Source organism: Dryobates pubescens, chromosome 9 (genome assembly GCF_014839835.1).
Source record: "Dryobates pubescens isolate bDryPub1 chromosome 9, bDryPub1.pri, whole genome shotgun sequence".
NCBI classification, from domain to species: domain Eukaryota; kingdom Metazoa; phylum Chordata; class Aves; order Piciformes; family Picidae; genus Dryobates; species Dryobates pubescens.
The window spans coordinates 35,721,453-35,736,861 of record NC_071620.1 but is presented as its reverse complement, the minus strand read 5'-3'; the positions used below and the strand labels follow the sequence as shown (position 1 = coordinate 35,736,861).

General features: G+C 42.7%; 1 protein-coding gene across 6 annotated transcripts in view; it reads left to right on the top strand.

Annotated features, from left to right (window-relative positions):
- HIVEP1 (HIVEP zinc finger 1) overlaps positions 1-15,409 on the top strand; it is a 151,428-nt gene that overhangs the window by 121,693 nt on the left and 14,326 nt on the right. For 5 of the 6 annotated variants that reach the window (XR_008462395.1, XM_054164464.1, XM_054164466.1 and 2 more), the window contains exons 5-7: positions 760-893; positions 2,215-2,390; positions 4,432-4,536. Coding sequence is in view for 5 of the 6 variants with exons in the window: in XM_054164464.1 (XP_054020439.1) it covers positions 760-893; positions 2,215-2,390; positions 4,432-4,536 (415 nt within the window). In the remaining variant the exon portion in view is untranslated. The remainder of the gene's footprint in view (positions 1-759; positions 894-2,214; positions 2,391-4,431; positions 4,537-15,409) is intronic. The other variant, XM_054164467.1, reaches the window with a different exon arrangement.

Sequence of the window (15,409 nt, the reverse complement as noted above, 5' to 3'; positions counted from 1 at the left end):
ATACTGTTTGGAAAATATTAGCAATCAAAAACATTGCCTGTTAGTACCTTCCCTTGGTACACCTCTTCTTGCACCCTTCTCCTCTTCGCTGCGCCACAAAGCGGCAGTTTCTGCCAGCCATGTGGCACTTCTGGGTGGTGGGTTAGTGGGCGAGACCTGAGGTCTGCAGTGGTGGAAGGAAGAGCTGTGGTGGATAGCAGGCAGTGAGAGCTGGAGATGTGCTATGGAAGTGTCAAGACAGGAGTAGTGAGGGGGAAGCATGGATAACTGGTTGTGCACTGAAGTTGCCTCCTTTCTGTCAATGGGGGGCATGGGGGGCAGCGTACCATGTAGCTGCAGAGCCCTCTCTCTATGGTCCACTTGCTGCATCAGAGGAGTAAAGCTGTGGCCATTCAGGAAGCACCTGAGTTTGATTGTGACCAGCTTTTGTCTGTAGAAGGCTCTGAGCTAATAACCATCAACTTCACCTTCTCAGAAGAAAGAAACATGTCTTACTGCAGATGCGAAGCATTCCTAGTTGCTTGCAGTGCCATAATCTCCATACGGATCTGCCAGTTGACAGATAGCCAATACGCAGTAGAGGTTTAGTAAAAGACATCTCTTGTTTCGTGTAACTTAACTGTTTGTGTGGTTTGGGGGTTTTTCTTAATCAGTTGTAATTGTGGCTTTTTTCATGCTTGTATTCATCATAACTTGCAGGTTGGAACAGCATATGAAAGATACTAATTTTAATGACATGCATATCTTGTTTTCTTTCAGCGAGCATTAAATAGGAAAAAGCTGGCTGCAACTGAATTCAGCAATAAGGAAAACTCTGAATCGAGCACTGAGCACGATAAAGAAAATTCCTTTATCAAAACTGAACCAAGAAGAGTTAAAATATTTGATGGAGGGCAAGTGTTGTACTTTGTATATTGGAGATTGTTGGGAATGTATTTTTTTCCCTTGTTTCTGGACTTTGCAGAGATGTTGGTTCCTGTTTGATTTATTTTAAATAGCAGTTCCCATACTGTGGTGTGTGAATCTTGGGTTCTGTTTCCAAGATAAATGGAAAGTCATCAGAAGTGTGGAGCCATGAGAGTTATGAGGCAGGGTAATGGAATAAAGAACGGTAGGCAGTGCCATTCTTTTTTTCCCCCAAGAATGATCATGAATCAGCATTAAAGGCAGCTAGATACAACCATAGGTGTAAATTCTTTTCCTATATTTCTCTTACATGATAAATAATACCTATAAAGTTATACAGCTGTAACCAAAGAGGAACTAGTCCAGAGACGAAGCAGCAGACTGCAGTACAGTGTCTGGCAGTTCACTGTGGCATAAGCAGGCTGGAGAATTCCTGATTTGCAAAGTGCCATGGAAATATTTACTGAGAGTCGTTGTCCACACACTGCAATGCTTCAAATCATTTTCTTTGTATGAGTAACAGCTGCTTCAGCCAAAGTGGTGTGCCATGTACAACATCTCCAAAAACTGATTTTTCAGTAGAAAAGTGCCACTTAGAAAACTTTTTAGCACAAATGGTGCATATTTTATTCTTCTCACAATTGGTGGCAAGCTCTGAGGCTTTCCATTTTATTTCCCAGTTTGAATCCGGTCTAGGCAGCTATTTAAGCTATTACCAGCTGCCCAGGTAAAACATTGCTACGTGTCTCCACTCGGATCCAAAAGCTGCAGGGACCAGGTCACCAAAGCTAAGCTAGGCTTTAGCTTTGTCCTTGAGCCGAGAGAGGAGGGTGTCACTGAATCTGAATGACTGTTTCCATCAAGAGACAGTCCCAGCAGGCTGAGTCCCGAGCACATTGATAGGCGATTTCAAAGACCGTTGTAACCGATGTTCCTTTTCTGCATCCAGGATGCCCAAAGATGCTCTTTTAAAGCTCCCTCGTGATGCCCAAACCTGCTTCCAGGAACTGATGCTTTTAAAAAGTATGTTCCTGTGTTGTGAGGAGGAAATTTGAAATCTTTAAACACTTAATGTCCAAGAGTGCCTTTAGCAAAAAAGATCTACCGTTAATCCTAGACCAATCCACGACTGCCTAGTGAAAAGTCGAGTTTAACAAGCGCACACGGAAGTGGAGCAGAAAAAGAGCACGACTGGTTTTGTCAGTCATTCATTTTCATCTGTTAGATTATCCTTCTAGTTTCTGGTAGATTAGGATTTCTAAGCAGAATATTTTCCCATTACAACTTCTCTTATGGTACTCTTACCAGGTACAAGTCAAATGAAGACTATGTGTACGTTCGGGGGAGAGGGAGAGGGAAGTATATCTGTGAAGAATGTGGGATACGTTGCAAGAAACCCAGCATGCTGAAGAAGCATATCCGCACCCATACCGATGTTCGTCCTTACCACTGCAACTACTGCAACTTCTCCTTCAAAACTAAAGGTAGGGCTACTTCTCTGGGTATGTTTCCTCCCTTTTTTATTTCTGCTTTGAAGTATGATTCTTTTCTTCTCACATTTGGCTGTTCCTAAGCTAAAGAAGTTGCCTCTCGCTGGAGTTTTGTTGTCTAATGCTTCTAATATTTGTAGTTTCTGATTTCCTTCTTTTCCTTTGTCTTCTGTATGTTTATTCAGATAATCACATCCTTATATGAATGAACTGTGTGGCATACCATGGTGGGTAAGAAATTGGAGCATAAAAGGAAATCTTGTGGGAGTATGATGAAAGTAAGGTTAAGACAAGTGAGCTGGTTAGCTGTTTATCCTAGGTAGGGATGGGAATAGAGAATTTGAAGTCCCTAGTGGTGATCTTTTGGAGGTATGACATTGACATATATTGTACTCCTGCTGGCACTGGGAAAGAAGTTGGCATTTATTAAATCACTATATTAAAATGGGTTTTGTACTCTTGAGGAACCAAGTTCACTTTGCACTTGACCCAAATATGGACTACTTTTTAAATCCTGTTTATACTAAATACATAGAATCGTTGGAAGAGACTTCAAAAATCATCAAGTGCATGCAAGTGTTTAAATGCATCCCAGTTTAAGCAGGCAGCACACTGAACATTGCTAGATCCAGGATTCAAAATAACTGGAATAGACGAGGAGTTCATAGCCGTAGTACTTCCAGCAAAAATAATTCCAAGTAGTAAAATTTTTCTTGGCTTGGAGCATCATTTAGCAGTAATCCCCCTCAGCTGCAAACTCAGAAACATTCCTAATTTTAGTGGGTTTGAGATTACTCAGCAGTTGGGTGGAAAACTTCCAAGAAATAACCCCGTGCTGCAGAAACTGGGGTGGATAGCCTTGAGATGGGTCAAACCCTAGCACCGCATCCTGACGCACTGGGTCATTGTGTCACCTTTCAGATGAAATGCTGGACTGTAAACCCAAGGAATTCTGATTATGGTTTTTGCAGAGTAAACATTCTAACCATTCAAGTAATTAAGTTCTATCCCTTTGAAATTCTCCCTGGTTTCAGTTGTAGCAGATACCTGGACTCACTCCCTCTTCATAGTTACTATGCCTGGCTGTTGCCTTTACTGCTGTCACAGTCAGTCACTTGATGGCATGCTTGATGGTTTGCAAACCACCCTTCACGGCAGGATGGCACAGCCAGTAACTTCATGCAGCATGCAAAGCTGGGAAATTTGCTCTTTCTGAGTCAATACAATTATATTGCTTCATAACAATGGATTCAAAATTTGGGCTGAATTGCTACCTTTATATCAAAGCAGGAATAGATTTCTCCATCACCACAGCAGAGTCGCCATTTCACCCATGGCAGTTTCTCCCACTGAAATACCTCAGCCGAGAGACACTAGGAAGTTTAGGTATAAAGTAATAATAGACATTTCACAAAGCAGCATAATTTGCAGATCTCTGATCTGCTCTTAACCTTTTCTTGATGACATTTGCCATATTTTCTTTTCAAAGGAAGAGAGCAGCCTGCGAGGCCTCTCGGCAGTTACACATTCGCTTTTGAGATTCAGATCAAATATGTTCATGCTCTGATTTTGAATAAAGTGAATCTGTTTGTTTAGGTTGGCAGTGAAAATGATCACACTAAAAATAGACTCCATCAAATGCTAAAAGAGCTGCAAGATGTGAACTTTCTCTTCACGCGATAGTTTTCTGTCAATACAACTCTGAAGGCTGAATCAGCCTTTTTTCTATTTTGTCATAAACAAACGAAGGATCTTCCACACCAGCACAAAATACATCACAATCATGAGCTAAAATTTCCATCCTATGCTATTTTATCTCAATAAACAACTTCATGAAATGTAGTCGGAGAGCTCACAGCATTCAGGGTGGTGAATCTGCCACTGGCCTTTGCAGCTGGCGTCGAGGGGCCAGGATCTGACAAGTGTGAAATCACATTCTAGAAGTGGTTATAAATGTAGCTGAATAAGATATAGAGATGTTGAACATACAATTGTATAGTCACAGAGCAGTTAATTTTTTTCACTTTTTCTCAAGGAAATTTAACAAAACATATGAAGTCAAAGGCACATAGCAAGAAATGCATGGATTTGGGAGTCTCGGTAGGCATAATAGATGACCAGGATGGAGAAGAAGAATTTGGTAAGAAATTAAAACCTTCTTTCTTTACTGCATTTTTTTGTATTTATTTTGTCATCCCAGTTTCTTATCTTTTCTTTTGCAAAGCTTTTAAATTCTTGTACAGGGAAAAGACGCAGAGAGAAAAAACTTAGGAGCTAGTTCAAGGGAGCAAGAAATACTGGCAAGGCTCACCCAAAGAATTGACAAGCATATGCTAAAGATGAATTGCCGCTCAATTTTTCAGACGGTGTTATGCAGCTTGACTTCATCAGTTTCACAGATAAATATGGCAGGACTGAAAATACCAAAAAAGCAGCTGTTTGCCTAGAAGAAAAGGTTGTCAAATGCAGTCTTCCTTTGAAAAGAGCTGTGCATGAAGTTGTCACGTGTCTGAGACGCACGCCTCGTAAAAGTTATATCACTAACGTGCCGCCCTAGTCACAAACATGGTGCTGAGTGCTTTGCAAGGAGGGTAAGGAAAAAATAGGGGAAAGAACAGAATTATCAATAGAATCATAGAATGGTTTGGGTCAGATGGGACCTATAAAGGTTCTCCAGTCCAGTCCCTTACAGCATGCAGGGACATCTTCAACTAGATCGGGTTGCTTAGAGTCCCATCCATCCTGACCTGGAATTTTACCATGGATGAGGCATCCAGCACCTCTCTAAGCAACATGGGCCCCAGTGTTTCACCAGCCTCAGCATTTAAAATTTCTTCCTTCTATCTAGTCTAAATCTCCCCTCTTTTAGTTGAAAGCCATCACCCCTTGTTCTGGCACAACAAGCTAAAAAGACTCTCTCCATCTTTTTTATGGGTACCCTTTTAAGTTCTGAAAGACCACAATAAGGTCTTCCAGGAGCCTTCCAGAGTGGAGGTCTGTTCTCCTTCACAAATAATTGGGCATAAATCAGCTCATGGAGGTAATTCAGAAATGATGAACATTGTTCATCGTGACCCGTTCTGCTACTCCATCAGTGATGAGAATGGTACCAAATTTCACATATTTGCTAATAATTGGCATTCTGCACTGCCCACATCCCAAGACAGCTCTACTGAAGAAAAGATAAAATGGAGAACAGTCAAAGAGGGCTAAATGGGTTCCTGTGGGTTTTGCTCAGTGTGGTAAGATGTAGCTGCACCAGATGCAGAAAGATGGAGAACAGGATCGTGTGTTAGATCTTGGCATGTCTCAGTGCAGCCGTGGCGTTTCCTCTTTCCCCAGCAGGGAGATGAGTGGTGTTGCCTTGCCTTGTAGAATTTTTCTTCTGTCAGTGGAATAGCTTATTAAATTGTGGATGAAGTTTTGAGAAAAGAAAGCAGTGGGGATCTTTAAACAGGAAAGGGCAGGAAAGATGAACGCACTTGCTCCCGGATGACAGCCGCGAGCAGAGTAAGCCAATCAGCTCGGCTCTAATTCTAAATAATGCCGGGAATGTGACTCAGCCGCAGTGATTCACTCCTGTGCTCACTACCAAGAAACCCGTGTTTTCCCTTTTTTGGCATCCTTCAATGTATTGCTTTTGGGCAAGCTAAAACCACATTCCCCTTTTCCATTTGACGTCCCAAATAGATAACAGAGAAGATAAGCAGCAGTACAAATCGGTTTCCTTTGCCCAGGGAGCAACAGTTTCCATTAATGTTTTCAGCCTTCACTGACAGAAAACTCATCGCAACTTTTTAAAGCAATGTTCTGTAGCTTTTGACCTTTTGTTTAGTTTTGTAATCACAGAATCACAGAACCAGTTAGGTTGGAAAAGACCCTCAGGATCACCAAGTCCAACCAAGAACCCTACTCTAGAAAGTTCACCCCTAAACCATATCCCCAAGCACCACATCCAAACGACCTTTAAACACATCCAGGGTTGGTGACTCAACCACCTCCCTGGGCAGCACATTCCAATGCCTGACCGCTGTTCTGTGAAAAAAATTTTCCTAAACCTACCCAGTGGCAGCTTCAGGCCATTCCTTCTTGTTCTATCACTAATGATCTGTGAGAAGAGACCAGCACCAGCCTCTCCACACATCCTTTCAGGTAGCTGTAGAGAGCAATGAGGTTTCCCCTCAGTCTCTTCTTTTTCAAACTAAACAGCCCCAGCTCCTTCAGTCGCTCTTCATAAGATTTGTTCCCCAAGCCCTTCACCAGCTTCGTTGCCCTCCTCTGCACTGGCTCCAGCACCTCAACATCTCTCATGTATTGAGGTGCCCAAAACTGAACACAACAGTCGAGGTGTGGGCTCACCAGATCTGACTACAAAGGGACAACCACCTCCCTACTGCTGGACACAGCATTTCTAATCCAAGCCAGGATGCCACTGGCTTTCTTGGCCACCTGGGCACACTGCTTGCTCATATCCACAGCTGAGCAGGTATTTCCATTTCCTAGGAACTGAAAACATTCTATTGATTGATAAATCAATATTCCCAATGGCACACATTAAAAACTGCATTTGTGGTTAGAATGTAATGGGAAATGTTTCAAATGTTAACAGAGTTATCGGTAACACCTGGTAGAAAAAAGCCGTTTCAAACATTGGCTGAAAAACTGTTTCATTGAGAGTGAGTCTCTCTTTTTACATAGCATGTACAGGTGTGTGTAACTGCAGTATAAATATAGTCTGTGTTCCCTGAAATGCATCCTATGTTTCAGCATAGTAATTACTTAATAAATTAAATACTCTCCTTTGGAAAAAAAAAAAGGCAAGACAAACATTCAACAGGATTTGCTCTGTAATCCATTCAGAAATCAAACTTTAAAGCCATAAAGGTTTTGTTTGTTGTATTTGGTTATTCAGAATAGAGCAGGTAGCACCTCTTTCTTTAAGTGAGAACCCTAAAACAACAAACAACTTGGTGATAATAATCCCAACCTTTTCTAAGAGATCTGGCTCAGGTAGCAGTATGAAAAACCAGCTGTGCCTCACAAAGTTCCGTCCAAGAAGCCAGGGTAATTAAGCTCATGATAAACACCCGTTTGCTGCAGCCAAACCAGTTCAGCCTCTCCAGCTGCCACGTTACCCAGGGCATTTACAATTACCCATGTAAATTTAGTATGTAACTGTATGCTTTAAAGGTGTGATTTCATCTCTAGCCACACTGGAAAGTACTTCTCATGATAATTCAGAAACTTGCTTGTTGGCCCATTAAGGTGAAGTGTTGGGAGGTGGGGAAAGATGTGAAGTATTTGCATACCTGCTGGTTTAAGGTAGGTAGTTCTGTTAGCCTCTCCAAAATCTGGTCCATGCTGATTTTTTGGCTATGTTTGAATGTGGTTGAATATCTTCATTTTTGAGGTGTCTAGACAGTCTCAGTTAACAAAGTGACTTCAGCCACCATTGCAGCCACCATCAGCAGATGAGACCAAGCTGGGTGGTCTGATCAATATGCTGGAGGGAATCATCCAGAGAGACTTGGATAGCCTTGAGAGGTGGGCTCTTGCCAACCTCATGAAGTTCAACAAGGCCAAGTACAAGATCTTGCACCTGGGTCAGGGCAAGCCAAAGCACAAATACAGGCTGGGTGATGAGTGGCTTGAGAGTGGTCTTGCGGACAAGGACTTGGGGGTGTCAGCTGATGAAAAGCTCAACATGAGCCAGCCATGTGCACTCACAGCCCAGAAGGCCAATCATATCCTGGGCTGCAACAAAAAAGTGTGACCAGCAGGACAAGGGAATTGATTCTTTCCCTCTGCTCAGCTCTTGTGGAGCCCTACCTGGAGTCCTGTGTCCAGTCCTGGGGCTCCCAACACAAGAAGAACATCAGACTGTTGGAGTGGGTGCAGAGGAGGGCCACAAAGATGATCAGAGTGCTGGAGCCACCTCCCCAGTGGGGCAGGCTGAGAGAGTTGGGGTTGTTCAGCCTGGAGAAGAGAAGGCTCTGGGGAGACCTTACAGCAGCCTTCCAGTATCTGAAGGGGGTCAACAAGAAAGCTGAGAAGAGACTTTTTCCAAGGGCTTGCAGTGACAGGCTGAGGGTAGATTTAGACTGGATATTGGGGAAAAATTCTTCACAGCAAAGGTGGTGAAAGACTGTAACAGGTTGCCTTGGGGGGTTGTGGATGCCCCCTCCCTGGAGGTGTTTAAGGATGGGTTGGACAAAGCCTTCAGCAACCTGGTCTAGTGTAAGGTGTCCCTGCCCATGGCAGGGGCCTTGGAACTAGATGATCTTTAAGGTCCCTTCCAACCCAAACCACTCTGAATCTTTGAATTTGGCTGCCCTTTCCTCGGGGCAGCACAGCAGAGCTTGCATCTGGAACAAGCACCCCTCTGGCCTCTAGGGACAGCCAACACAAGAGTCTTGGAATCCTTCTGGTTACAAGAGACCTTTAAAATCATCATGTACAACCATTAACTCAGCACTGCCAGGTCATCATTGAACCATGTCCTTCATCACCACATCTACACATCTTTTAAATCCCTCTGGAGATGGGGACTCCCCTGGGCACCCTGTTCCTATGTTCAATGTAAATCTCCCCTGGAATAACTTGAGGCCATTTCCTCTTGTCCTAATGCTTATTAGATGTGAGAAGAGGCTGACCTCCACCTTGCTAAAACCTCCTTTCAGGTAGTTGTGGAGGGCAACAAGATTTCTCCAGAATAAACAACCCCAGTTGCCTCAGCTGTTCCTCATAAGATCTGTGCTCTAGGCCCTTCACCAGCTTCATTGCTCTTCTTCAGACATACTCCAATACCTCCACGCCCTTCTTGTAGTGATGACCCCAAAACTGAACCCAGGATTTGAGGTGCAGTCTCACTAGCACTGAGTCCAGGGAGACATTCACTTCCCTCATCCTGCCAGCCACATCATTCCTGACATAGCCAGACTTTGGTGTTCTAAGAAATGATGTCTTCAAACAGAGATGCTTTTGACTTCAGGAGTTGCGTGGTTGTGAAAAATGATCTCTCTCTTAGAGACTGGTCTGCCCAGTCCCACCTCTTTCCTCAGCTGGAAGGCAATGTGAGATTCTGTAGAGGAAGGTGCTCAAAATCTGATAAGAAATAATTAGGACCTCAGAAAAAAAAAAAAAAACTGTCTTCTTCCCACAGGCCGTGTGAGCTTGGCCTGCTTCCTGAACCATGCAGTGTCTGTCTGTCTGTAACTAATCTGTTATCTGAATATTTGGGATAGTGATTATTCCTATGGCAATTAAAATGTCTGCACTTTTGCTTGAAATTACTGAGCTGTGTGTCTTCCACCAGACTTTGAATTAGAGGATTAGGCAGAAATCTAAGAGACATCAGCCTTTCATTTACTAAGGGATTTGCTGGGTTGTATTTTTATGTAGTGTTTTTAAAGCACAGGCAGTCACAGTTATTGAATATATTACTATGTGGTTTGACATGAGGAATCAGCTTTGACCTCACAGCAATAGATACGGATTGAGTTAGGAGGGCAAAATTGAGCATGATCCTGAACGCAGGCACAGATACATCCACACCCCACACACCCCCCAAGCTTGTTTCTTCAGTAACCTGAGAAGCTGAAATTGTTGTGCTGTAGCATCTAGGGAAAAAAAGAAAGATGCTCTCTAGCTGTCACAGACTACATATGATCAGAGCTTTTAACATAGCATTCTTTGTATTTGGACTTGTCATCATTTGGGTATTAGTAAATACTTTCTGGCCTGGCTTTTTGTATTCAAAACCATTCCCTCATCCATTTATCTTTCATCTTCTGCTCTGTGGAATGTTCTTATCACCAAAATACAGGGTTACAATGTAAGGAATGTTAATATCTGAATTAAATTGTCAGATGAGTTGAACTGTTCAGGGTGACAGGCTGCAACTGGGGATATCCTCCGTGGCCATGCTGACACAGTATGTGACCGTGCGTTCTCAAAAACAACAAGGATTTGTCTTCAAGTTAAGAGAGTTATGAAATTAAAACCTGCAGTAGTTCATATGTGAGCTAATTAATGAGCACTGTTGTATGCCTGAGCAGACTTGCACGAGATAGTTATTCAATATTGAAATCAGTAGATGGGCAGAATTTATTTAAATGGTCTCTGCAGAGAAATTTTATCCCAAAATATTCATTACTTTCCCAGGGAAGAGACCTAATTGTAAGGTTGAGATGTCTATTTATACACACACACATATATATATATAAACCACTTGCTTTTTCTGCAGTATTAAACAAACCCTTCTGAAGATACAATGGTTCTAAGTTAATTAGCTATACTGCTTAGCTTCTAAGTGAGTTTCCATAGCTCTTCATTAGCTTAACAGTTTGTGTTTTCAGCACACCTGCATTCCAGGAGTGAAAACAAAGGACAATCTTTGCCCTGATACCCTCCTTTTGCACACAAAATGGAAGGTTGGTCCTATAGAGCTTACAAGAAATATTTCTCTACTTATTTTCTTTTCATATTAGTGTCTAGTCTTCAACTAGATGCACATTAAACATGCTGGAGCCCTGTACCTACTGCCTGGGAACAGACTACCTAGTGCTAGGGTGGATTTACAAATACCCAGGTTACTCAGGGAGGCTTTGGTGTAAATAATCTCATTAACCAGAGGATAGTCTTACTTTTTTGGTTAGTTTCCATGCTCTTAAGAATGAAAGTCCAAAACCTGCAGGTTTTTTTCTCATTTCTGAGGGGTGCTGGCTATTACCAGTCTGAATTTAACCCAGTAGATGTCACTGTGAGTCCTGTTTCAAGGTGATAAGCAGTGGACAGAAGCTGAAGCAAGACTGAAATTGCTCCAGTAAAGATCTAGAACAAACTTAAATGAGGAGGGAGCAAGTTTGGGTTTAGATGCTAGCACTGGTTCACAGGACTTTGTTCCACAACCACTGAAACAACTTTATAAAAGGATACACCACTCTCTTACAAGACTAATGCAAGAGGTGAAAAGCAAGCCTAAGCTTGTAGTTGTTAAGAAAAACATGGATGACATAGAGACATAGGTGGGTTACTTACAAATTGATGGTAATATGATGGCATACTAACAAATATGTCTGTCTGTATTGGCGTAGTGTATGTCTGATGGAGAATAGGTAATACAGAATGGGTAATTTAATTTTAAATGCTCTTATGTAGTACTAATCCATAACTGAAGATACTTAACAATTTGAGGCAACAAACACTGCTTTGTATCACTTGGGTGCTAAAAGACAATACAGTTAGTACATTTAAATTTAGATGGAAATAGTGAACAAACAGATACTTGGTAAGCTGTGTATTGAATCTGTATGAGTAGAACTAGTAGCAGTCTTCTAGTTACCTGTCCATTTGCTGTAGGAGCATGGAAAACTTCAGCAGTCAGCACTTAGATTTTTCAGGTCTTTCTTTTCTTCCTGGCAGTGAAAGAACAAAACCAAACATTTTTACTCTTTATGTGAAAACTTACTGAAGTATGATTGAATTATAACCATATATGACAGAGTTACAAGCCACTGAACTTTTATCTTTGGATTTCATACAGAAATTGCTAAGTCTTTAGCAGGGCCTGGTAAGTCATGGAATTATAGAATGTTAGAAGTTGGAAGGGACCCCCAGAGACCATCAAGTCCAACCCCCACTGCCAAAGCAGGATCACCCAGGGTAGTCCACACAGGAACACATCCAGGTGGGTTTTGAAAGCCTCCAAAGAAGGAGCCTCCACAACCTCACTGGGCCACCTGTTCCAGTGCTGTGTCACCCTCACTGTGAAGAAGTTTCTCCTCATGTTGAAGTGAAACCTTCTATGTTCCAGTCAGGTGATCTGCTGTACTAATTGGTGATAATATCGTAATTAAATGCTTTGAGATGCTGAAGAACTAACAGTTTGCAGTTTGACAATAACGAGGTGGCCATTGTTAAAACCATACACAGTAAGGAGTCCTGCAGGAATAAAACGAAGAACTTAGAGAACATGAAGTATTTCAGTTGCCTAACTCACGCCACCACAACTGGAAAAGCAGTTCATGGACTTAGCAGCCCCAGGCACTTCACTAATGGACATACTAGGATGTTGTTAAGTCCAGCTAATGCTATTGTGTTAAAGAACTTGAAGCTTTTTCTTTACTCTGAAAGGTAAAATGTCAATATAACAGAGCTTTAGCCAAGAAGCTCATTAATGCCACATGCACAATAGAGAGCTCGTTAAGTAACTGAGAGCTGAGTGACAGCAAAATAAATTAAGGACTGAGATGATTTTTGCCCATTGTTTGTACACACTTACTTAGGATTTTAAACTCATTTTTATGACATACAATTATAGCTGGCATAAGTTATAACCAAAAGTTATGTCCATGTTTCTATTAAATCTTTATTTCCAGCTGCTCCTACTTTTTGTGGAGTTGGTGTTTGTAGCCAACAGCTCTCCTTTCTCCTGTGAGGTCCAGCAAGTGTCTTGCTAAGGGTTTAAAAGAAAAGATTGCAGCAGTTGACAAGGGATGAGTAGCATTCACTACTAAAAACCCTCCCTGTGCAAGATGGAGGCGATGTTGAACAGCCTTTCTGTCATAATGGGGAGAGTTACAGATTTGAAAAAGAAGTGGTTTTCATAAAGGTTTCACTTAATGGTGGGAAACTTTCTTCCTGTTTTCTTTTAAGAAACACCATAATCCTGTGAACTTTCATGCCAAGAGCCATTTCTCCATGTGCTAGTAGTGGCCTTTAAATTTATGACACATCCTCCATCCTAAAACATCCAACGTTGCTTTGCGACCTCATACAAAGTTGAACACAGAAGTCATTTTGTTCCCTTTGGAAATGGAGTCAGTTGTAGCTATATATATCAGCTACACAAACATATGGTTATAATTGTGCTTAGTTTAAGACAGGAAGCAAAGAATTAATTTTTCCCCAATTAAACCTGCAAAGGAACTTTAGTAGGCTGCATACAATTACAAAATGGATCAAGGCCAATATTACTTGGTTAACAAGACAGTGCTTGGAAAGAACTCTTTTCACCCCAAGGCCTCAATTTGATGCCTCATTCACAGAAAGACCCACAACCTGCCTGAGTCTTCCACCACTTAAAACTCCTAGCATGGGATCCTCTCACAACTCCACTGATTTCATAGAATCATAGAATTGTTGGGGTCGGAAGGGACCTCAAGGATCATCTAGTTCCAACCCCCCTGCCATGGGCAGGGACACGTCACACTAGACCAGGTTGCTCAGACCCACATCCAGCCTGGCCTTAAAAAAACCTCCAGGGATGGGCCACCTCCCTGGGCAACCTGTTCCAGTGTCTCACCCCCCTCATGGTGAAAAACTTCTTCCTAACATCCAACCTGAATGTACCTATGTTTCTTTCCATTCCCCCTAGTCCTATCATTACCTGACACCCTAAAAAGTCCTCCCCAGCTTTCTTGTAGGCCCCCTTAAGATACTAGAAGACCACAATAGTCTCCCCAGAGCTTCACACTGAACAGCCCCAACTCCCTCAGTTTGTCCTCATAGGAGAGGTGCTCCAGGCTTCTGATCATTCTCATCGTGCTTCTCTGGACGCACTCCAGCATGCAGATTTACAGTGATGCTTAATTGGCTCACTAATTAGGAAAGCTTGGGCACCTCTTGTTTCATCCAACACGCACACAGGTATAAAACCCAGAGCGGCGCGTTCCTTCGTGCATCACCAGAGCAGAGCAAGTCAGAAATGGGGTTTTCTCATCTGATGGTTTGCAGCAGTGTGTGGGAGTAAGGGAAGCATTTATCGCTGTCACCTCGCCCACACCACAGGCTCTGGCTCCAGGTAACCGTGCTTAAATAGAGGCTGGCAAATGCACAAAGGGTGGAGGTAAACAGGGAAACAATAGAGGGAAATGATATCCCACAGAGTCCTGCATGTAAGGAATTTGTGCCCCACACACGGTTCCCCTTCCTCTTTGCATGGTTTTATTCTAGAAATCCGAGAGGTATGCAGAAAATGTCTGCAGAAGTAGCATTTGCTAGTCAATCCTGCAGCAGTGGTAAATGTTGGGTTTGATCAGAGAGAGTTTATTCTCAATCAGGGCATTGTTTGAGCGTGTGTTTTCTTTGCTTTACAAATGTGACAAGTCTAATCACTTCAGGTAGTTTCTCTTGCCAGTGGAGACAGTCGCCTGTGATTGACATCAGCTGTCATAGAAAATTAAGATTCGTGTGGAGGGAGGGCGAAAAGAACAGAAACAGTAAGATTTCTCAGAGAGTAGTCATACAGTGTTGGTAAGTAGACCAAAATTAAAGACTCCAGACTGAAACCTGAGGCTTTGCAGTGCCCTATGATTATTTAAAGTGTTGCATGGGGTTCCCCCTTTGGATACAACAGTTCAAGTCGGGAGAACTATGGATGAACACTCTAGAGAGGAAGGTGCTCTTGTGGCCAAGAAGGCCAGTGCCATCCTGGGGTGTATTAGAAAGGTTGTGGTTAGTAGGTGGAGAGAGGTTCTCTTCCCCCTCTACTCTGTCCTGGTGAGGCTGCATCTGGAGTATTGTAACCAGTTCTAGGCCCCTCAGTTCAAGGACCTCAGAGAACTGCTTGAAAGACTCCAGTGCAGAGCCACATCTTCCAGAGTGGAACATCCTCCTTACGAGGAGACACTGAGGGAGCTGGGAGTCTTTAGCTTGGAGAGGAGGAGACTAAGGGGTGACCTCATTCATGTTTATGAATACAAAAAGGATGAATGCCAAGGGGATGGGGTCAGGCTCTGCATGATGATGCCCAATGACAGGACAAGGGGCAATGAGTGGAAGGTGAGGCATGAGGGGAAAAAAATCACTGTGAGGGTGACAGAACACTGGAACAGGCCGCCCAGGGGGATTGTGGAGTCTCCCTCTCTGGAGATATTCAAGACCCACCTGGATGCATTCCTTTGTGCTCTGGTGTAGGTAATCCTGCTCTGGAAGAGGAGTGGACTAAATGATCTTCTGAGGTTCCTTCCAACCCTTAACACTCTGTGATTCTGTATGATTTGTTACAGAGA